Source organism: Elgaria multicarinata, chromosome 5 (genome assembly GCF_023053635.1).
Source record: "Elgaria multicarinata webbii isolate HBS135686 ecotype San Diego chromosome 5, rElgMul1.1.pri, whole genome shotgun sequence".
Lineage (NCBI taxonomy): Eukaryota > Metazoa > Chordata > Lepidosauria > Squamata > Anguidae > Elgaria > Elgaria multicarinata.
In genome coordinates, this window is record NC_086175.1 from 125,342,503 (window position 1) to 125,366,559 (window position 24,057).

General features: G+C 46.1%; 1 protein-coding gene across 1 annotated transcript in view; it reads left to right on the forward strand.

The window, feature by feature from the left end:
• CTSC (cathepsin C) overlaps positions 1-24,057 on the forward strand; it is a 45,564-nt gene that overhangs the window by 14,883 nt on the left and 6,624 nt on the right. The window contains exons 3-5 of the mRNA XM_063127179.1: positions 4,626-4,792; positions 8,641-8,796; positions 15,005-15,120. Coding sequence (XP_062983249.1) covers positions 4,626-4,792; positions 8,641-8,796; positions 15,005-15,120 — 439 coding nt within the window. The remainder of the gene's footprint in view (positions 1-4,625; positions 4,793-8,640; positions 8,797-15,004; positions 15,121-24,057) is intronic.

The following is a 24,057-nucleotide window of genomic DNA, read 5'->3' on the forward strand; positions in this document are numbered from 1 at the left end:
GGTCTGCACGTCTCTGTTGCTTCACAAGAGGCATGTCCCCAGTTCATATATCACTGGTCGAGGTACTCCTTCTTGCATAGTGAAGAAGCAGGTAGGCACTCCTCCCTTCCACTGTGCACCTCAACGAATGTGGACACTTGGCCGGCTGGCATGAACATAACACTCATTGACCTGGTTTGCACATCACAACAAGCTTCTGTGGGTTAATTTACCTGCGGGGCTTAGCATTGCACGCCAGCCGACATTTTTTAAATTCAAGCTGCAGTTGTGGTGTCCAGCAGCTTGTGTTGTGCGAACGAAGCCAGGGTGGGTTATTGGTTTGATCAACAAACCACCCACAATCTTAAAACAGCCCATGGGTTGTTTCAGGGCTGTGAGTGGGTTGTGAACCACACTAACAACCTAACCAGGTTTGCATGATACGACGTGCAGAATTTAAAAAATGGATTTTTATAAAATGTCAGGCAGCATGCGATGACACGCCCCGTGCAAAGGGGCCCATTATTTTCTCAAAATATTAGAATACCTGTATGGCTCTTCCATGTCTGACCTGATGGCCCAAGATGCCCATCTTTCTGTCTTCCAGAACGCCCAACCCTGGATCCTACAGGAATGTTCATGGGAAGAGCCCAGTAATTGCTATCTTTTCCTTTGGCTTTCATAGGTCCATGTTTACTCCCCTTGTTCCTAGAGATGTGAAGGCGCAGACAAACACACACACACACACTCTCAGCAAAAATGCTGGAGGAAGGGGGATTCAGAAAAATCCAGAAAGCAGCAATTGCCCCCCCCCTCCATCTTTCCCATGCCTTCACATCTCTATGTAATCCTAACCATTCAAGCTGACAAACCCCACTTTAAGGGTTTCCTGATGACTGTTTGTGGGGAAGGGTAGGCCTGGATTTACTGCTGGCTGCCAGGACAGTATGGTGATGCCTTCACCTCCATGATATGGGAAGAAAGGGAAGAGGATCACTTAACCATGGCTTAGGTCAGGGTTGGAAACCGTTTTGGCCTTCCAGATATTGACCCTGTTCAGACAACATGCAAAGCCACACTGGTTAAACATTATGGGTTAGTGTGTTGTGTGAACCATGACTTAGTATGTCGTGTGAACCATTCCTAACCATGGTGGCTACATAACCATGGTTTAAATGTGCTGACTAACCATTTGCTGCAAAAGGATTAGCGGCCTAACCACGGCTTAGCATGTTGTCTGGACAGGCCCAGAGTTGAACTGCAACTTCCATCTTCCCTTACAGTTGGCTATGCTAGCTAGGCCTGATGGGAGTTACAGCCCACCAATATCTGGTAGCTGATGAGCTGCAACCCACCTTGGGCTCTCATGCTCTTCCTCATAAGAAGCTATTTTATTCTGAGTCAGACCACCCAGTCTGACCTGGAATAAAGGTCTATCTAAGGGCATGACTAGATGGGACGATATCCAGGGGATCGCCCTGGGATCATCCCTGTGTGTCCACATGACGCACAGGGGATCCCGGGGGCAAGGAGGAATGATCCCTCCCTTGCCCCGGGATAGCCAGGATGGCTTTAATCCCAGCTTTTCCCGCGGTCTTGGGATCATCCCAAGACTGTGGGACGTGTGGGCAGCTTTCCCGGTTTCATTCCCGGCTCCTTGTGAGTTTTTTTATATATATAAAAAACACCTTTTTGAAGGAGTGCTTCTGCGCTCATCTTCAATTACAAAAAAACCCAAAATGGCAGCCACAATTTCCTCCATCTTCCTGGGAAGTCATATGCCACGTGTAGACTGAGGGAGAGGATCTCGCAATCACCATATCGCGAGATCCTCCCCCTGCACACGCCTGGTGTAGACATGCCCTAAGTCAATACTGTCTGCACTGACTGGCAGCAGCTCTTCACAGTTTCAGGCAGGGTTTTTTCTTAGCCTTACTTGGAGATTGAACCTCTCACTGTTTTCATGCAAACCATGTGTTCTCGCACTGAGTTCTCATGTTTCTGCACTGGAGGAGGAGAGAGAAAGCTTCTGCATTCATTTTGCAACATACAACTGTTCCACATTATGTCCAAACCCGGGGAAACTGTGGTTTGTTCTAACCAAAATTAGTTAAAACAAGCCAGCTTCAAAGTGTTGTTTTCACATCCTGGTGTGTTACCTAAATTTGGTTAGTAAAAACCACAGTTACCTGAGCTCAGATGTAACAGAGAACTATGGCTTGTTCTAAAATGAAAACCGAAGCTCCGTGTATCATCTGCGTCCCCTTTAGGCTATTTAAAAGGGCATTAGAAGCCTAACAAATGTGGTGTGTTTTAACAATGGCAGTAAAATGTCGCCATATGAAATTACTTTGTGCTCAAGAGCCTTCTGATTTTCCATTCCTGGAAGATTCATGTCCCCAAATTTAGATTTTTCTTCCCCTTTAATTCCTAATTTTTTTAAAAAAAATTGAGCCTGCAGTGCTGCTCCTAGTTGACATGAATGTGTCTAGACCTCTGTTGATTTTATACTTTGTCAAAAGAGTGCAATTTAGTTCCTAGACATGAGGCCGGTGGTGACCGCCGCTCTGAAGTGTGAATGTTCCAAGATCCTTTGCCCCGAAGCTTAACTGAGCTGCCTCCAGTTGATCTTGATGAATTTGGAATGGCATCTCAGAACTTCATACTGCTAAAGCAATAACCTAAAACACAACGGCTTCTCTCCTTTTTTGCCGTCGGCCCTTTGATTTGCCTGCTGGTCCCAGGCGTGATGAAGGATGAGCTTGGCGGTTTGAGCTTCCTCTTTTGATTACCTGAAGTGTGAACTTCATACAGTGGCTGTTTCTTACTGGGTATCTTTCAGAACACCTGGTGAATGTTGAGCTATAGCTCTTGGAAGAAATTTACGAGAAGTGGCTACTCATTTCATGGCCTGTTTCTGGAGTCTACATTGTGGTGCTCCTGCCTGCCAATACGCCCATGGACACCTCTCCTTGTGCCCATCAGGTTTTTAAAACTGGGAGCCTGGTTTGCCTCTTTAAGTACTTCCCCCATTTGGGGGGACTTAAGATTTTAGGTCCTCTAGAATAAATGAACAGGAGAGGGGAGACATGATAGCACTCTTCAAAGACTTAAAAGGTTGTCACACAGAGGAGGGCCAGGATCTCTTCTCGATCCTCCCAGAGTGCAGGACACGGAATAATGGGCTCAAGTTAAAGGAAGCCAGATTCCAGCTGGACATCAGGAAAAACTTCCTGACTGTTAGAACAGTACGACAATGGAATCAGTTACCTAGGGAGGTAGTGGGCTCTCCCACACTAGAGTCATTCAAGAGGCAGCTGGACAACCATCTGTCAGGGATGCTTTAGGATGGATTTCTGCATTGAGCAGGGGGTTGGACTCGATGGCCTTGTGGGCCCCTTCCAACTCTGCTATTCTATGATTCCATGATTCTAGGTTCTGAGATCTTCAGAGGAGGCCTTTCTCTTGGCCTCACCACCATCACAGGCACACCTGATGGGAACATGGGAGAGGGCCTTCTTGGTGGCTGCTCTGAGGCTCTGAAACTCCCTTCCCAGGTCAGCTAGACTGGCTCCCTCTTTGTTACACTATCAGAGGCAGGCAAAAATGTTTTTGTTCTGGCAGGCCTTTGGGAATACACTGGACCTGTGTTAATATATTGGATTTTAAAAAATAGTTATTTCCTTCTTTAAAAAAATTGCATGTTTTTAATATTACAATGAGTTTAATTCTATTTTAACTTTTGTATATTTACATGTTTTAATTGTATATGTTTTAATCTTGTAAACTGCCTTAAATCCCAGTATTGGGGAAAAGCAGGATTAGGGTGAACATATGAAAAGTTCACCCTAATCCTGTATCTTTAACAGTTGTATTGAAAAGGAAATTTCAGCAGATGTCATTTGTATATATGGGGAACCTGGTGAAATTTCCTCTTCATCACAACAGTTAAAGCTGCAGGTGCCCTGCCCTCTTTTAAATCTGGTCACTCTGATAGCTCCTGCAGCTTTAACTATTGTGATGAAGAGGGAATTTCACCAGGTGCTGCATGCGTACAAATGACACCTGCTGAAATTCCCTTGTCTATGAAACTGTTAAGGATACAGGAGCCCTGTCCTCCTTTTCATATGGTCACTCTAGGTGGGAAATAATAATAATAATAATAATAAGAAGAAGAAGAAGAAGAAGAAGAAGAAGATCCTGATCTACAAGAACAACAATTTTTGTGGTCTTTGATCCTGATCCTGCAAACCTCCGAGGTTTTCTAGCTGTTCTCCCTTTTAGGGGCATTTGGGATTTTCCCTCCTTAGTGGGTTATTGCACAGGGGTTTGATGGTGGATTGGGTGCCTCCTGACAGATGGAGGCTGTGTGTGTAGGAAGTTTTGTCCTGATCCTGCAAATCTCTAGCGCTTCAGAGGTCTGCTGGGTTTGGAGTGGATTTGGGGGCCCAGCCTAAAGTTTCCCACCCCTGGCTTATGCTGACTGGCACTGGTTTCCTGGAGCGTCAGACAGGGGTCTTTCCTAAGTCTACCTGGTGAAGCCAGGAATTGAACTTCGGACAGTTTTTCCTGCAAGCATGTGGTCAACCACTCGTGTTTTCTGTAATTGATCTGCATTCTTTTTCTCCCCCCCGCCCCCATTCTAGTATAAAAGAGATGCCGGCAATGTAACCAGCTACTGCCACAAGACCTTCCCAGGATGGGTGCATGACGTGCTAGGCCGTAACTGGGCGTGTTTCACCGGCCACAAGGTCGCATCTCCGGACTCTGGTGTTCGTGTAAATCAACGGCCTCTTCGGAATCCCTACGGAAAGTAGGTCAAAAAGAGTAGACCTCTGCTCAAGTGGCCTCTCAAAATTCTCCACAGTATTTGTGGGCAGAGAAATTGAGAGGAACAGTTTCACCAAAGTTCTCCAAGCAGAGGAGAGTGAGCAGAGTGCTGGACTAGATAGACCCTTGTTCTGATCCAGCATGGCACTTCCTATGTTCTAACTGGTGTTACGTGATGTGCTCTCATTAGACCTGTGTACAAACTTGCACACGTTTTAATGAGACTTACACCTGCTTATAAGGAATCTTTTGACATTGGCAATAAAGCGTCTGTGGCTAAGTAAGGCGATTCTTACTTAAGAAACTTACAGCACTGAAGGGGATAACGCCACAATGGCACATTTATTGAGGTTGAAACAAATACAAAGGTACAACTAGTTTGGGGGAAATTAGCTGAGCAAGTAGAGGCTTAGAAGCAGTTTCAAGACTGAAAAATAGACTTTTTGAGACTTAAGAGCATACACACAGACAGACAACAGGGGAAAGAGTAGAGGGAATCTTTAAAGGCAGTATACCTTTCCTTGGGCTGCAGCCCTTTCCTGTAGACCAGAACTGGGGAGCGTTGCAACTCCTGGTCTTAGGTGAAGAAGAAAAACAATACAGTGAGGCAAAGCACTCACCCATGGCAGCTTGCACTTGCAAGCTGGAATGTGTAGTGTGCTCTATGTTTCTGGTTCTAGAGAGAGAGAGAGAGCTAGCCACCTCTTCCTTCTCAAACTTGAGGGTTTTTGTATGATCTTATCTAAAGATCTACTTGCTATGGGAACAAAAGAGGGTGATTTGGGATGATGGCTGTATTTGATGCAGCCTGGAGTTCAGCAACAGGGCTGCATTAGCACGTGTATGACCAGGTAAAACTCTTGCCATCTAGCATTCATATTCTGCTTAGTTTTACCCCTACCTTTGTCTCTGGGGAATGCATTTGAAGAAGTCTATCAGGAAATGGTTACTTGACCTAGGCCTTCTGTGAATGCTCTCAGTCTGTAGGTGGGGTTTTGGGTCGCTTCAAAATGGAGTCAGTACTGCTCACAGAAGCTACCTTGTAACACTGGGGTGGGTGGGCGGTAATAGGAACAGAATGGGAAACAACCATTAATTAGTGTGTCATCCGAACTCAGCCATTATGTCTTCCCCTGGCTTTAATTGAAGTGTGGGAAGCTGAGGAGGCCACAGGCCGCCATAGAGATGATTGCACAATGAAAGACAGGGCTCTTGTGCACATTCCTTGGTCACCTCCTAAGTGAGGTAAGCACAAAAAACCCGAATCCGACCCAAGAGAATTTCTCTGAAATTTCTTCTCCTTTGAATTCCTTTTCATCAAATTGAATGAGAATGGTTGGGGGGAAATGTGGGAGAAATTTCTGGCACAGCACTAAAAAAAAAGCGTGCAGTTTTTTGTTTGGTAAATGTTATGACAAAGGACTGTTCTGGCATGCGCTTGAGGGCTACAGAAAATTGTGAGTTCATGCAGCCGGCTCTCCTGGAGATGGGTAGCATTTTATTCTTGCAACTTATTATGATTATGATTATTATTATTATTATTATTATTATTATTTATTTATATAGCACCATCAATGTACATGGTGCTGTACAGAGTAAAACAGTAAATAGCAAGACCCTGCCGCATAGGTTTACAATCTAATAAAATCATAGTAAAACAATAAGGAGGGGAAGAGAATGCAAACAGGCACAGGGTAGTGTAAAACTAACAGTATAAAGTCTGCACAACATCAAGTTTTAAAAGCTTTAGGAAAAAGAAAAGTTTTTAGTTGAGCTTTAAAAGCTGCGATTGAACTTGGCTGTGAGCCATAGGAGAAGAGAATTCCCATATCACAGTGCATCTATTTCTAGATTTAAATTAAATATAAGAAAAAACTTCCTGATGGTAAGATCTGTACAGCAATGCAACAGTCTACCTACGGAGGTTGTGGGTTCTCCATCTCTGGAGGTTTTTAAGAAGAGGCTGTGCAGCCACCTCTCACGGATGTGTTAATTTGCTTTCCTGCACATTGCAGAGGGTTGGACTAGATGATCCTTGTGGTCCCTTTCAACTCCACAATTCTATGATTCTATGATCCTTTCTCAACCTGGTACCTCCATATGTGTTGGACTATCACTCCCAGCATGACTCAGATGGACTTGATGAAAGAAGGCTTTTTTTTTCCTTTCTGTTTCCTCTCCTGTTAGCCCACACCGAGTTTGTGTTAATAAGGGAAAATGTGTCATAAGGCTTATTGAACCATGAACGTGCATCTCTGTGCGCCCCAGGAAAGGAAACATCCCAACCAGGCTGGAAACATCTGAGTCAGAGAAGCTCAGTGGTGCATCACTCAGCATTTGGGGACCCTTTAGGGCAATTGCTGAGGGGGAAATACTATTTTTTGCAGAAATTGGCTCATACGATAAGCATTTGCCTATTTAATGCATCACCTGAAGCACAATCGAAAAGAAAAAAGAAATCTTGTGTGTTGTGCCATTGCATCAAAAAGAGAATATTCTTTGACCTTTTACAGGGCCAAGTCTAAGTCAGTTCGTGCCTTGGACTTTGCATGTGTGTGTCTGTGTTTTGACATGGACTTCAAGGGAAGGGGCCGTAGCTCGGTGCATGCAGAAGGCTCTAGATGAATTCCTAGGATTTCCGGTGAAATTTATCACTGGGAAAGGCACATTTCCCAGGCACAAACACACGCATTTGCCTGAAGCCTTTGAGGGCCATTTGCCAGCCAAGAGTAGACACCACTGTACTGCAGCAGGAGGCAATTTGCACCCATGGGCCTCAGTGCACTCTTGGATACCTTTCTTGGTGCCCACCAAAGTGCGCCACCTATTATTATTATTATTATTATTATTATTATTATTATTATTTAAAATACAATTTCTTATGGGCAGCTGGGATTGCTTCAAAGTAAAGTGAGGGCCTGTAGCTGCTCTCATCTTCTTTTCCTGTGAAGGCCTTCTGGATCAGATGTTCTTAGGAAGTGAAGATGGCAGGTATAGGGTGACCCTATGGAAAGGAGGACAGGGCTCCTGTATCTTTAACAGTTGCATAGAAAAGGGAATATCAGCAGGGGTCATTTGTAGGCATGCAGCCCCTGGTGAAATTCTGTCTTCATCACAACAGTTGAAACTGCAGGAGCTCTACCAGAGTGACCAGATACAAAAGAGAGCAGGGCTCCTGCAGCTTTAACTGTTGTGATGAAGAGGGGATTGCACCAGGTGCTGCATGCATACAAATGACACTTGCTGAAATTCCCCTTTCTTTAAAAATGTTAAAGATACAGGAGCCCTGGCATCCTTTTCATAGGGTCACCCTAGGCAGGTGTCCAATGCTTTCATAGCCAGTGTGGCCATTTTGTGGTGGTGCCTAAGACAGTTTCTCCAACTACCAAATGTGCCCAAGGGCCCAAAAAGATTGCCTACCCCTGCTCACCTTGATGACCATACTTGCTGGGGATGATGGGAGTTGTAGTTCAATATATCTGGAAAAGACTAGGTCGGGGAAGGCTGCTTAAATATCAGCCATCCAGAATTTCATGCCTATCCTGAAACTAAACCCAACTACATCCGACTGTGTGTGTACCTATTCTTTTCCTCTTGTCCTTGGCTTTGTCATTCTTCCTATCAAAACTTGGATTGTAAGCTCCTTGGGGCAGGGATTTTACCAGTCTGTGAGGCACGCTGTATGTTAATGCAATTATATTAACAGTGGAGCCCTATAGGGGAATTTGGGGTGGAGGGCTGAAATTTGGTGCAGTTGGGCCACGTTCTAATCTTGATCTCAGCAACTGTGGAAACTTTGTAAGCTTTTACTTCTTTATATTTTGACTGCAGACCTCTGCAGAAGCTCTACACGACCAGCTTTGACTTTGTGAAGGCCATCAACACTGTTCAGAAATCATGGAGAGCAAAAATCTACAAAGAATATGAAACCTTCACCCTAGAAGAGCTCACTCGGAGAGCTGGCGGGTTCAGCTCCAGAGTTCCCAGGTAAAAGGATATGGGAGATTTGGCGTAGAGGTCCTTGCGCAGGGTACATGGCTACAAGCCCTGATGGCGATGTGCCACCTCCAGTATCCAAGGCAGTAAGCACATATAGACCAGCTGTTGGGGAACATGAGCGGGAGGGTGCTGTTGCATTCATGTCCTGCTTGTGGGTTCCTGGCCGACAGCTGGTTGCCCACTGGGTGAGCAGAATACTGCGCTAGATGGACCCTTGGTCTGATCCAGCACGGTTCTTCTTATGTTCTTACGGATGGATTGTGACTGCTTCAAAGAGCAAATGGGGGCTTATGTGACCGAATACCCAGTGTGGTGTAGTAGTTAGAGTGCTGAACTAGGATTTGGGAAACCCAAGTTCTAGTCCCTACTTGGTCCTGAAACCCACTGAGTGACTTTGGACCAGTCACTGACTCTACCTACCTCACAGGGTTGTTGTGAAGATCAGGTGCAAGAAGAGAAGGGAAACCCCGTGAGGGAGTTTAAAAATAAGCCAAAGGCAGGGGCGGAACCACGAATAATCTTGGAAAATATTATTTGTATGAAAAAGATTTAATGAAGGTGCCTACGTGTTTTGGACAAAAAACGCTCTCCGAAACGCGTAGGCACCTTCATTAAATCTTTTTCATACAAATAATATTTTCCAAGATTATCCTTGGTTCCGCCCCTGCCTTTGGCTTGTTTGTTGTGAAGATAAACAGAGAGAAGGAAGTTTATGTGAGCCACTTTGGGGTCTGTGAAGAAAAGGCGGCATATGAATAATACAAATGAATATTCTTCAGATACTTGAAAGGTTGTCACACTCAGCAGGGCCAGGATTTCGACTTGATCATCACAGAGTGCAGGACACAGAATAACTGGCTCAAGTTTCAGGAAGCCCGATTCCGTCTGGACATCAGGAAAAACTTCCTGACTGTTAGAGCAGTATGACAATGGAACCAGTTACCTAGGGAGGTGATGGGCTCTCCCACACTAGAGGCCTTCAAGAGGCAGCTGGACAACCATCTGTCAGGGATGCTTTAAGGTGGATTCCTGTATTGAGCAGGAGGTTGGACCAGATGGCCTTATAGGCCTCTTGCATCTCTATGATTCTATGCATAAATTAATACCTTTCCATTCCAGATGTGGTGATTGGCCACCAATTTGGATGGCTTTTAAAGGGGGTGGATAAATTCCTGGAGGAGAAGGCTATCAATGGCTACTAGCCCTAATCATAGAATCATAGAATAGCAGAGTTGGAAGGGGCCTACAAGGCCATCGAGTCCAACCCCCTGCTCAATGCAGGAATCCACCCTAAAGCATCCCTGACAGATGGTTGTCCAGCTGCCTCTTGAAGGCTTCTAGTGTGGGAGAGCCCACAACCTCCCAAGGTAACTGGTTCCATTGTCGTACTGCTCTAACAGTCAAGAAGTTTTTCCTGATGTCCAGCTGGAATCTGGCTTCCTGTCACTTGAGCCCGTTATTCCGTGTCCTGCACTCTGGGAGGATCGAGAAGAGATCCTGGCCCTCCTCTGTGTGACAACCTTTTAAGTATTTGAAGAGTGCTGTCATGTCTCCCCTCCATCTTCTCTTCTCCAGGCTAAACATGCCCAGTTCTTTCAGTCTCTCTTCATAGAGCTTTGTTTCCAGACCCCTGATCATCCTGGTTGCCCTCCTCTGAACATGCTCCAGTGGTTGTGCTCTATCTCCAATATTCGAGGCAGAAGCCTGTGTGCACCAGTTGCTGGGGAACATGGGTAGGAGGGTGCTGCTGTACCATGTCCTTCTTTGCAGGTCTCCAGTCGACAGCTGGTTGGCCACTGTGTGAACAGAGTGCTAGACTAGATGGACCCTGGGTCTGATCCAGCAGGGCTCTTCTGATGTTCTTATGTTCTTACTTTTATCCCACTCCTCGGCTAAAGAGGCTCCTGGTGAAACAAGGCATTCCCTGCTCACAGGCTTACTGTCTAAACAGACATTAAGCTGGACAACCATCTGTCAGAGATGCTTTAGGGTGGATTCCTGCATTGAGCAGGGGGTTGGACTCGATGGCCTTGTAGGCCCCTTCCAACTCTGCTGTTCTATGATTCTATGATTCTATGACATGATACACAAGGAAAACAGAACAGGGAAGGAGGAGGGAATACAATTAAGTCTTTCAGCAGGGCTTGCTTCTCTGTTTCGTCACTTTCTGTGCAGCCTTGCTGGTAGTGGTGATGGCTATGGGAGGAGCACAGAAGGGTCCATTGCCTTTCAGTTCTCCATCATTCTCTCTCTCTCTCTCCCTCTCCCTCTCCCTCTCTCTCTCCCACACACACACACACCACCTCTCTTTGATTACTAAGACTCCCAAATTGACACTTCTACCTGTTCCACTCCTCACCCTCTTTTCAGCCAAGTGCCTCTGCATCTCCGGCTGATGCTGCCATCGCTATAACCTGACCTGTGCCATCGCCCCGGCATTCGGGGGGAGGGGGGGCTTCTATCCTCGTCTTTGGCATTCCTGGAGCGGAGTGCCGAAGGATTTTATTGGGCCGTAAATCGCACGCTGCGTCCTCGGCGGGGAGGATTTATTGAAGAACCGTGTGGCTTCTTTGGGGGAAACAAGACAGTGTAGCAAGGCTCGTCGGTGACAAAATGATTCTGCTGGTAGACGGTGTATTTTAGCCCGAGGCCCAGAGGGAAAGCAGTTTAGCAGTCAGTAAGCAGGCAAGGACAAACCTCAGTCAGCATCAGCTCATTAACCATTGCTGCTTTCCTCCTGAAACAGTCACCTTTTAAATCCGGCGTGGCTGGGGCGTTAAGGATAATTGGTGAAACCCTTTCAATTTTATTAAGGTTAGACCAACACACACACACACACACACACACACACATCTGATTTACGTTAGATAATACCGAAGCCTTGTTTTGCTGATCGCCTTCTCTGTTTGAGCCACCACCGTGGCTCCAGTAATTGGGGTCCTTCACTGTCTGCAGTTGGTTTGCGTCCACTGCCAAAGGCAATTTTGTGGCGGATTGTAGAGACAGAGGTCCAGCAGGTGTACATTGTTGCACACTCACATCCGATGCTAAAAAAAGAAGCACGTGAGACCGGCGTCGTGAGAGCTTCAGGGTGTCTTGCTCTGCTTCTGCGGGGGACTTTTCGCTCTAGCCTCAGAAATGGAGCGTTTCAAAGAGAACTGCCGAGCGGAAGGAGTAGGGCTGTGCACCAGCCCCCCGAACTGCTTTGAGTTGATCCGACCTTCCCCCGCACCGCTCCGGATCGAGATCCAAAGGGTCGGATCGAGATTTGACCCCTATTTTGCCCCCCCTCCCCACTTACTTGCCTCCATGGTGGGCGGTGGAGGCAGGTAAGTGAGCAAGTGGGGACAAAATGGGGCCCGAATAAGCCCCCCTCCACCTTACCTGGCTCCGCCGTCCACCGCCGCACAGACCACAGTGGCACCAGATAAGCCCCCCTCCCCCCCACTTACCTGCGTCCGTCGCGGTCTGGCAGCAGCTTCAACTGAGGCTCTGGCCTCAAAGCGGAAGTAGGCCATGGTGAACTGCGACGGAGGCAGGTAAGCCCCCCTCCCCCTTACCTGGTTCCGCCACCATTGCCACACAGACAGCGCTGCCACCAGGTAAGCCCCCCTCCCCCCCCCACTTACCTGCGTTTAGAGCTCCGGATCGAAGCGATCCGGATCCACTTCGCCTGGATCCGCAGCTTCCCCCAACCCGATTCGGATCTGCCCTTAGCAGATGCGGATCGGGTCGCTCCGCTCCCGATTCGGGGATCTGAATTGGAGCGGAGCACAGCCTTAGTAAGGAGCAATCTCCCTCCCTGAGTGTTTGCTGTGGCTCCGTCATTCCCGTGCCCTGACGAGACGTTTCTGCACCCAAGATAGGAGTTGAGAACGGTTGTGCAATGCTTGAGGCCTTGGCTGCAGGAATTCCGAGTCTTTCCTCTGCCCTTGCAGCAGCGCTCAGTGGCGGATCTGACATCGCTGTATAAAGCGGACGTTTGAGAGCCAATGAGAAGCTGTGGGAGTGCTACATTGCCTGCCTGACCAACTGCCCTCACTGAGCCTCTGAGCAAGGGGATCTCTGGTTTAGCAGAAACAGCTTTATTTTATTTTTTATTTTATTTTATAATATACTTTATTTATTTATTTATTGCATTTCTATACCACCCAATAGCTGAAGCTCTCTGGTTGGTTTACAAAATTAAGACAATTCAAAATATAAAACAACAGTATAAAACCATAATATGAAATACAGTATAAAAGCACAATCAAGAAAAAAACAGCAGCAATGCAAAAATACAAATTTAAAATACAAATTTAAAACAGCAAAGTTAAAATTAATTTATAGACTGTTAAAATACTGGGAGAACAAAAAGGTCTTCACCTGGCGTCTAAAAGAATATAATGTAGGTGCCAAGCGAATATAATGTAGGTGCCAATAATAAACAGAAATAAAAATACAACCCTCCCCTCATAGGAAATCAGTGATACTATTATATCTCTTACAATATATACTGTATCTATTACAGTATATGCATATATAAATATACGACCACATATGTGTCATTCTTCATCTCTTAAACATTTTCTTCTTTTTTGGTACATCAGGAAAATCAAAAAGAAGATAAGTTAACCCATCACAAAAGATGTATGTTTCATTATGACAACCAAAAGGATTTGAATTCTTTTGGAATTTTATTCTCCCGTTCCGATGAGGTTGTATATACTATGAAACAACACCAGTCTTTATTAAATGTATCTTTGAATCTTGTTCCTCTTACTAATCTCAATTTATTTGTCAGTTTCCCCATTAAGGCTACATGCCAAACCTTACTATACCAATTTGTTAGCGTAGCGCCAACCATATCTTTCCAATATCTGACTATAACCAATCCTATTAAATGTTTAGATTCAACTTCTTTATTTTCCTCCTGAAATAATCCTAAAAATGCTAATTCTGGTGGTTTAATGATGGGGCAGAAACAGCTTTATACCATACTGAAAATGAAAAACTGCATAAATAGTGTTGCAATCCAAGAGGGCTTTTAAAGCCATGATTGGCATGGGGAGGATGGGAGGCAAAGTGCGCTTTCCAGGGCTTGTGGAAAGTGTGAAATTCCCCCAGCACACTAGTGGCATACTGGGGGAATTGCGCACTATCTGGAGGCCCCAGAAAGTGCACATTGCCAAGAGCTTGGTCGGCCCTGTTTTTGTGGTAAATAGAAGGATGCAACAGCAGCTAGGCCTGTAACTCGTGCTTTCATTCAAAACTGAAAGTAGTGGCCCTCATGAGGCTGAGTGGAGTTCCCTTGAATAGTTTCCCCCAGGGAACCTGTTGTCCTTGACTTCAGTTCCACCAATCATGTTACAGGCCCGGCTCCCAGACCAGGGCCAATAGAACAGCGCTCTAATCCCTAGTGACGTTTCTGCAGGTCACTGACTCTCAGCCTACCCTACCACTTTTTACCACTTTTCTCTATGGTAAAAAGTGATCTGCCAGTAATAATGATCATAGAATATTAGAGTTGGAAGGGGCCTATAAGGCCATCGAGTCCAACCCCCTGCTCAATCCAGGAATCCACCCTAAAGCATACCTGACAGATGGTTGTCCAGCTGCCTCTTGAACGCCTCTAGTGTGGGAGAGCCCACAACTTCCCTAGGTAACTGGTTCCATTGTCGTACTGCTCTAACAGTCAGGAAGTTTTTCCTGATGTCCAGCTGGAATTTGACTTCCTGTAACTTGAGCCCGTTATTCCGTGTCCTGCACTCTGGGATGATTGAGATGTCTTCTCAGATGTGGACAAACAATGTGGATGCTGTTACTTCTGTGCCCACGTTATGAAACTTATCAGCCTTTCTGTGGCAATGGAGGACATCTCCAGTATCAGAAGGAGTATGTCTATATTCACCAGTAACTGGGGAACATGGGCTGGAGGGGTGCCGTTGCACCGTATCCTGCTTGTGAGTCCCTGGTCGACAGCTGGTTGGTCACTATGTGAACAGAATACTGGACTGGATGGACCCTTCGGTTCTTCTTATGTTCGTATGCTCCTTGTCCTATTTAAAATGAGTGAAATTATACAGTAGGAAGTTACAGGAAAAAGCCTTGTGAAGATTGCCACTGTGAATCTATCTTCTAAATATTCCCGTCGTCAGACGGTGGGGGTTCCAATGTGCAAATTACTCAGGTATTTTCGTTGTTTTTCTTGTAGGCCAAAGCCTGCTCCTCTGACTGCTGAAGTAATCAATGAAGCTTCTAATCTGCCTAAATCCTGGGATTGGAGGAACGTCAACGGTGTTAATTATGTCAGCCCAGTACGAGACCAAGGTTAGGGGCGCCCTTTCCCTTCTCATGGAAATGTTCTGCAAAGTGTGTGTGTGTGTGTGTGTGTGTGTGCGTGTGCCCCTATACCACACACACATAAATGAATAGTTTATTGCAGTCACAGGCCAATAAAAGTTAATATGACACCCAACAAAAACTAATTTAAGATGTTAAATTGATTTGTATTGAGGGGAAAAAGAATTTAGCTACTTTCTCAGTAAACTGGATTGTCATCCCTTAAACAGAAAGATACGGGAGTTTTCCAGGTAGTAAAGAGAGAATCAAGCTGCCTCTGTGCTCCCTATACAAATTGCATTTTAAGAGTAAAAGTGAAGTACACACTTTGCGGCTCTCCTCCTGGGGCGTTTGTGTATTAGCTTGGATCTATATTTTGTTTTAGTCATGACAGACCTAACTAAGGCTGGTTCGCACACACCAGGAATGATCAAGTGGGCTGGGCCATGCTGCTCAATCACTTCCAATTGGTGCCCCCTGCTGGTGGGAAAAGCTAAAGAAAACCAGGAACCCTTCATCCGTGGTTTCTGTAGTATTGCTCCAAACTGGTATCTCTGGCTTGTTTCTTTTCGAACAAGCCCGAGTCAAAAGCCAAAAACAAAACCCAGCTTGTGACTCATGCTCTTCAGGGGAGGAAGAACCTAAATGTTCCATTTGGGACATCATGCTAAACCAGCCTTGCCTTGATCTGGTGCATTCCAGATGTGTTGGACACAACCTCCTAGCATCCCCCAGCCAGCCATGTGCCCTCCAACACATCTGGTGAGCACCAGGTTGAGGAAGGCTGTGCTAATCCAACCGAAGTCAGAGCCTTGTTAACTTCCCAGAAAAACCCAACAACAAACCATGGCTTGTTTAAGAAAATAAGCCACACTGCATGGTTTGTGAACCGCCCAGAGAGCTTCAGCTATTGGGCAGTATAAAAATGCAATAAATAAATAAATAATAAATTAACAAGCCACCCTGGGGGAAATGTTCTGAGTTCACACAAAACTCTAACCCACGGTTCAACAAACAACCCACGGTTCAACCATTGAGTGTTGTGCGAATCCCGTCAATGTCTCTCCCCACATTGCACCAACGCAGTTTGACTGGGCTGGGCTGGGAGGGGGGAGTGCATGAGCACCAGGTTTGCCGTGGCTTGCTGCTTCCACAATAAACCATAGTTTGTTGTAATGTCTGAACAGGCCCACTGTGTGCATTAGAATAAGCATTCCAGGAGGGTTTTCAAAACATTGTGATGGCTTCCCACAAGGGAAAAGCCAAGCAAGAAAAGAAACGCTTTTATCCCTGGGGAGATGGACGCTGCTAGAGCAATATAGCTCATTCATGTGACTGCTTTTTGGAAGGTAAATCCATGCAGCCTCTTAGCGCTGGTTTGCTATTGAGAGAGACCTTGATTGGGAGTCAGCTTACCATAACTAATACGGCCTTGGAGAATCCGCTGGAAAATAAAGTTGCTGGTTGGAAGGAGAATAGGCTTCCTGAATCATCTCTTTCGAAGAGGCCTCTTTATGCCTTTTAATCAGTCTTTATGGTTTTCACTGATCTTGTTTTTGGCCGTGGAGCGCGTGGTCTCTAATGCAATTTGGACTCTGTTGCAATTGAATTTGCGGGGAACATCAGAAAAGCTGCCGCCTTTATAAATTAGCTTAGATTGCCACTGATAACTCTGGCATGGTCGTCGTCGTTTCCCCCACCCTCAGATGTCAATATTGCCTTGTTAGTGCACTGCTGTAACGAATAACCATTTTATTTTGTTGAAATGAGGAAAAAGTTACCATTGCGAGGCAAGGGGTGGGTGGGTGTGAAATGAGTTTTCACTCAAGAGTAGGATGGAGCAGAGTTCTGTCCTGATAGGAACCGGAACCTTCGGTTGGGGGTGAAGCGTTTTGGGAGCATCCCCTGCTCCTTGGATGGCTCCTTTAGAGTTCTGACTGAAACCCTGAGCTGATTCACTGCCCACATTGAAAGCGGAGCCACCAGCCTCCACTGCTCTGAGGGGTCCTTTTTCAGAGGGAGGCATTGACAGGGAGGCGGCTTGGTCACCTGCCCGCCACTCGCTCAGAAAAGAAAAGGCCCCCTCAGACTGAGGCAAAAGGCAGGCAGCAGCAGCGGCTTCTCCAGAGAGCTGCAAAGGCTGCTGTGGCATTTGCCACTGCAGGGGTGTAGCCGGCGGTGCTCTCCGGGTGCCTGCCTGGCCACCCTGAGCCTCACTTTCAGGGCTTTTCCTAGGATAAATAGCATGCAGGGGTAGGAGTGCCTTTGTTGCCCCCTTCCCCGGTCCATAGACAGTTTTGCAGGACCACCCAAGGGATTTATAGGGCCTGGTGCAGGTGTGATGTCCATGGAGAACAACATTATTCAAAACCTTGATCTCTTATCCACTGTGCTACAGTTTGCACAAGCCAAAGTTTGAAAAGCTACACCTTGGAAAAAGAAACCAAATGCACAGTTCCAAAATGGGGGATACTTGACTCGGCAATACTACAAACGAGAAGGATCTTGTTGTAGATCACAGGCTGAATATGAGCCAACAGTGTGATGTAGCTGCAAAAAGAGCAAATGCTATTTTGGACTGCATTAATAGAAGTATAGCTTCCAAATTGTGCAAGGTACTGGTTCCCCTCTATTCGGCACTGGTTAGGCCTCATCTTGAGTATTGGGTCCAGTTCTGGGCACCACACTTCAAGAAGGATGCAGACAAGCCAGAGGGGGTTTAGAGGAGGGCAACGAGGATGATCAGGGGTCTGGAAACAAAGTCCTATGAAGAGAGACTGAAAGAACTGGGCAGGTTTAGCCTGGAGAAGAGAAGATTGAGGTGAGACATGCTATCACTCTTCAAGTACTTGAAATGTTGTCACACAGAGGAGGGCCAGGATCTCTTCTCGATCCTCCCAGAATGCAGGACACGGAATAATGGGCTCAAATTACCAGAAGCGAGATTCCGGCTCGACATTAGGAAAAACTTCCTGACTGTTAGAGCAGTACAACAGTGGAACCAGTTACCTAGGGAGGTTGTGGGCTCTCCCACACTAGAGGCCTTCAAGAGGCAGCTGGACAACCATCTGTCAGGGATGCTTTAAGGTGGATTCCTGCACTGAGCAGGGGGTTTGACTAGATTTCCTTATAGGCCCCTTCCATCTCTACTAGTCTATGATTCTATGAGAGGCAGTGGTGCACTCTGCAACCCATCAGAACCTTCACAAGTTTTACTTTAAATATGTTTTGTTCTGTAGCAGTTCCTATCTGTTGGCAAGCATTCTTTTATTTTATCCATAAAAACAATAAAGTAGAATGATAAATGAAAAAGGGTTCTCACGGCCTACAGCTTAATGTTATCATGATTTATATAGTGCTTATCATGTTTTACGATATTTGAAGTGCCGAGCGTTCAGTAAATTTGCCTCAAACTACAAAGTCCGCTGATTTTTTTTACCTCATGCAAATGACATCAAAGTGGAAATGCAAAAAGAAACATACTCTGACGCTAATTCAAGGAAGATCATTTTTGTAATTAGTACCCAAACAACTCATAGAACCTTGAAAGAAAGTTTACAGACACTTGCTTTTTGTCACCCTAGTTCACTTATTTTATTTATTATAGCATTTATATCCTGCCTTTTCTTACATTTTTTCCTCCAAAGAACCCAAGGCAGCGTACATAATCCTCCTCCTCTCCATTTTATCCTCACAACAGGTTGGGCTGAGAGTCTGTGACTGGCCCAAAGTCACCCAGTGGGTTTCCATGGCTGAGTGGGGACTATCATAGAATAGCAGAGTTGGAAGGGGCCTACAAGGCCATCGAGTCCAACCCCCTGCTCAATGCAGGAATCCACCCTAAAGCATCCCTGACAGATGGTTGTCTAGCTGCCTCTTGAAGGCCTCTAGTGTGGGAGAGCCCACAACCTCCCTAGGTAACTGATTCCATTGTCGCACTGCTCTAACAGTCAGGAAGTTTTTCCTGATGTTCAGCTGGAATCTGGCTTCCTTTAACTTGAGCCCATTATTCCGTGTCCTGCGCTCTGGGAGGATCGAGAAGACATCCTGGCCCTCCTCCTGGCCCCAGATCTTCCGACTCCCAGTCCAACACTTTAGCCGTTGGCACCACACTGCAGACAATACATTAAAAAAAAACTACAGCCATTGAGGCCAGCTTGATGCCCCCTCAGTTCAGCTCCCTAGGCCACTGCCCAACTTGCCCACCCCTAAGGCAAGCTCTGCTCACTTTGGGAGGCATAGGAAGACGGCAACTGCAGCATCAGGACTCCCAGTAGCAGGTATGCAGGATCCGCCACCCTTCCCGATCTGCTGTCTGAGGACGGGGATTCACCCCACCTCATGAGAGGGCCGGCCCTGTGTTGAGAACAGTGTGTGAAAGGATGCAAAAAGCAGCTCCATATTTATATTTCACAAGTAAGAATTATAGAATAAAAATGAATAGGTAGTGTATGCTTCCCTTTCTTCCACCAACCTTCCTGATCTGCCACCTGAGGCCGGGGAGTGGGAGGATTCACCCCAACTCATGGGACGGACGGCCCTGCGAAAAGCAGGATGCGAGAAGCAGCTCTGTATTTATATTGCACGAGCAAGGATTTTAGAATACGATCGAATAGATGGTGTACGTGACCCTTTCTTCCTTTTTCTTTTGGGGGAAAAATCGGTGTTCTTCTTGTCCACCCACATCTGCTTTGACGCAACAAGAGGTGGTTTGGCTTCTTAATGCCTCTCTGAAATCATTGTGCCCTTTCTTTTGTATCCGTGGGCAAAGCTACTTGGAATACGCCTTGTGGGAGAGAGAGGTAGAATTAAACTGCCTCCAGACCGCAGGTCGTCTTGTTGTTCCACTGCAGTGCTACTTTTGCTTTCAAAAGTGTTTGCCTTAAGTACAGGAAACTCCAATGGTGAGCGGGCAGGGACCGGTTGATCTTTGTGCTGTGAAGATGTCATGTGAGGGGAAGTAGAGTTCTCTCCCTCCCTCCCACCCCACTTGTTGCTTAGCAGTTGACACTTAAAATGTTTTAAGTGCCTCTAAAAAAGTAATATAATGTAAGCTCCTTAGGAGTTAACAGCAAAAAAAAAGTGTGTGAGAGAAAAAGTCCCGTAATGTAAATGCTAGAGTTGAGAAAGGCTCTAAAAACAGAAGTTCAGACCCTCTTTCATCCCAGGGACAGGATTCCATTGGGGGGGGGGGGCAGACGAGGCTGCGTTCCAGTAATGGGTGGAGCCAGAAGCATAAGAGGCGGGGCCAATAAAGCCAAGAACATCTGCCTCTTTTGGCGTGAAGCTCTTTCTGCCGGTAACTAAACCTTTGGATAATCAGGCATTTCAACTTTACAGAAAGGGGGAAATTGCACAAAAGCTGGGGAACCACCAAAGATCAGTTGTTGGGCAAAAGCAAGTGGGTGCAGGCTAGGGTGACCATATGGAAAAGAGGACAAGGCTCCTGTGTTTTTGACAGTTGCATAGAAAAGGGAATTTAAGCAGGTATCATTGTTAAGTATGCAGCACCTGGTGAAATTCCCGCTTAATCACAACTGTTAAAGCTGCAGGAGCCCTGCCTAGAGGGACCATTTATAAAAGAAGGACAGAGCTCCTGTATCTTTAACGGTTGCATAGAAAAGGGAATTTCAGCAGGTGTCATTTATGTGCATGCAGCACCTGCTGAAATTCCCTCTTCATCACCACAGTTAAAGCTGAAGGAGCCCTGCCTCGAGTGACCAGATACAAAATTGGGCAGGGTGTTCTTAGGAAATGGAGGAAATGAAGATGACAGGTGTAGGGTGACCGTGTGGAAAGGAGGAAAGCGCTCCTGTATCTTTATCAGTGCACAGAAAAGGGAATTTCAGCAGGTGACATTTGTATGCATGCAGCACCTGGTGAAATTCCCTCTTCATCACAACAGTTAAAGCTGCAGAGCCCTGCCTAGCACTACCAGATACAAAGGAGGGCAGGGCTCCTGCAGCTTTAACTATTGTGATGAAGAGGGAATTTCAGCGGGTGCTGCATGCATATAAATGACACCTACTGAAATCCTGTTTTCTATGCAACCGTTAAAGATACAGGAGCCCTGTCTTCCTTTCCATATGGTCACCCTAGTGCAGGGAAGGAAGATAGTCCTTTCGCAGAGGGGGTGGCATAGAGCTGTATTCTGCACCCCTGCTATAAAATCAGACTTTTCCAGAAAATGTTAATAGGCAAACTGTTGGCAAACAATCTACACAGCCACTATTATGAAGCTACCTATGAAGCTGTTTTAGGCTACTGGTCCATCTACTTGAGTGTTTTTCTCCTGACTAAGATCTGAGATCTTTAGCAGAGATAGTTTTTAGCTATGCTTAGGTGGGATTGAAGCAGGACTTTTCTGTTTGCAAATCAGGCCCTCTAATCATGTCCCCCATCTCTTCATCTCCTGGGTAGGTGAAAAATGTTATAGGGCGACATTCAGTCTATCAAGTCAACAAACCGAATTGAGTGATGTAATTGAATCCTGTGGATACTGGAGCAGCTGAAGGATGGTTGTGAATTTCTTTGTAAGCTTAAAACTTGGTTCCTAGGCCTCATGGTGTTGAAAAGGGAGTTTGAAACCCTGGATGATCCAATGGCTAATGTCTGAATTTGGGTCTTTTCTGCCTCTGCCATGAGCTCACACAGTGGCCTTGCCAAAAAAAAAATTTTTTTTCATTACAGTCATAGACCACTCAAACTGTCAGCACAAAAGCAGTATAGCATGTCAATAAAATGTAAAATACATAAAAACATAACCGTAGTAAAAGCCTATGAATAAAATACTTACAATGCATAAAAGTTGTGACTCATCCAGAAGAGTCAAGATCTAAAATTAAGTTATTACTATTCTGTAATAGCAAGCACTCTCAATTTCCATTGATTAATTGCAGACATACAAAAACTTGCCACTTTTGAAGTGACCTTGAGGTCATTGTCTGAGAAGAGATGTGCGAGACGTTGTTCCTCCATTCTCCCCAGGAACCTTTGTAAAATAGGAGTTACAACTATATAGTGCAAACCCTGATAGAAAGTACAGTGTAGCTAAATGTGCCCTGCTGTCTCTACTTCTCTCAACCCATAGAGGCATACCCGGTTGCCTTCTAAACCTTACGTGCAAAAAGGCAGAAGGTGGCATATAGTGACTGGGTTCGGATGACACAATAGTCCATAGTTCATTAAATAGTCCATGGTAGACTAAATTGTCCACTGTTGACTGTTATGTCGTCTGTTGGGGAAAACCATGCTAGGGTTGGTTATTGCCCCGAAATAACTAACACAAATAATCAACAGTGTGCAGAGTTGATTATCTGCACAACCGTTGATTATTGTGTCATCTGTCTCATGATGCAAGATGCTCTTGCCCAACGGGTCTCCATAAGCATGGAAAATAATCCCGTCCTGGGAAGTGCTTGGGGAGTCACCGATTGTGCCATCCCTGGGTGGGGCATCACCAATCGGCGGTGCTCCATGTGTTCCCAGGGATGTGCATGTCCCTTGCCACCGCCACTGCCATGGAGGAAAAGGGCTGGGGACGTCACCAGCACTTCGTGGTGAATGGAAGGCAGGGCGCAGGAGGAGTGAGTGCATCCTCCTACATTCACGATTTGTTGCTATACCGAGGGCAGGGGAAGCTGTCAGGACAGACTCCTGGCAGTGTCTTTCCACACTCAGCATAGCAACAAATGAAGGAGGAGGCATTGTGAAGGGGTACCATCCTGACAGGGGATGGTATCACTCAGCAACACCTCTTTCCCCATGTGTTGCGAGGGTGGGGAGGACGCGTTGCGGACAGCGTCAAGTGAGCATTTCCCTTCACCGCGCCGGGGTACCCTTTTGGAAATGGGGTCGAGGGGATCCCATTTCCAAATGGATAACCTGCGTGGCAGAGGGAGAGGTTCGCCTGATGCTGTCCGCAATAGGTTTTCCCCCTACTCCTTGTTGCTATAGCCGCCCCGCTCCTTGTTGCTATAGCCGCCCCGCTCCTTGTTGCTATGGCGCCATCAAAGGGAGGAGGCAGAGCGGAACGATCTCTTCTCCTGTCATCGCGGCCACTGCCGTAGCAAGAAGGAGGTACACTGCATCTCTCCTCCCCCCTCCCCATGGAATGGCAGCGTCTCAATATAGAAAGCGGGAACCAGCACCACAGAGACGAATAGCCAACCCTGCGGCATATTGTACACCACGGATGACTGTTAGCATGTCACTTTCAACGCTAATACTCAACCGTGCAGTGGCCAATGCCCACAGGGTCGACAGGTTCTTTTCTGCACTTAAAACAGGAAGGGCGCTTCAATTTTGCGCCTCGACAGATTTACTTTGTTAGACTGTGTATGAAACACCGGACTGCAGAGGTTCTCCCAACTGGATGGAGGCAAGACCTGAGCCTCTGACTAATGGCCACGGCACAACATCCAGACTTCCACAAGGATGGGGTAACTCTTCTGTGCCCGTATGATCCACCCCCACTCAAGGGCACAAGGATGTTTGCAAGAAGGTGAAGCTGGAGTAGCCCATGATGAGTAGAAGTTCTGGGCATTCTCCTCTCTGGTTGATGAACCTCCGGCCCGTGGGCCAGATGTGGATTGCTGGAGTTTCCTCATCCACCCCACAAGCGTCTGCTGATGCTCTCTGCAATATCAATGACAGACGGTATTTAGAGCAAAACATTTAAAGTTGGAACTGAGCTGTCCTTAGCAGGTGTGGAAACCTAATTCTGAGTTAATGTATTTTATTTATTTATTTATTTATTTATTTATTACATTTCTATACCGCCCAATAGCCGAAGCTCTCTGGGCGGTTCACAAAAATTAAAACCATGAAAAGCACCACAAAACAACCAACTGTCTAAAAACACAAGTACAAAATACAATATAAAAAGCACAACCAGGATAAAACCACACAGCAGAAATTGATATA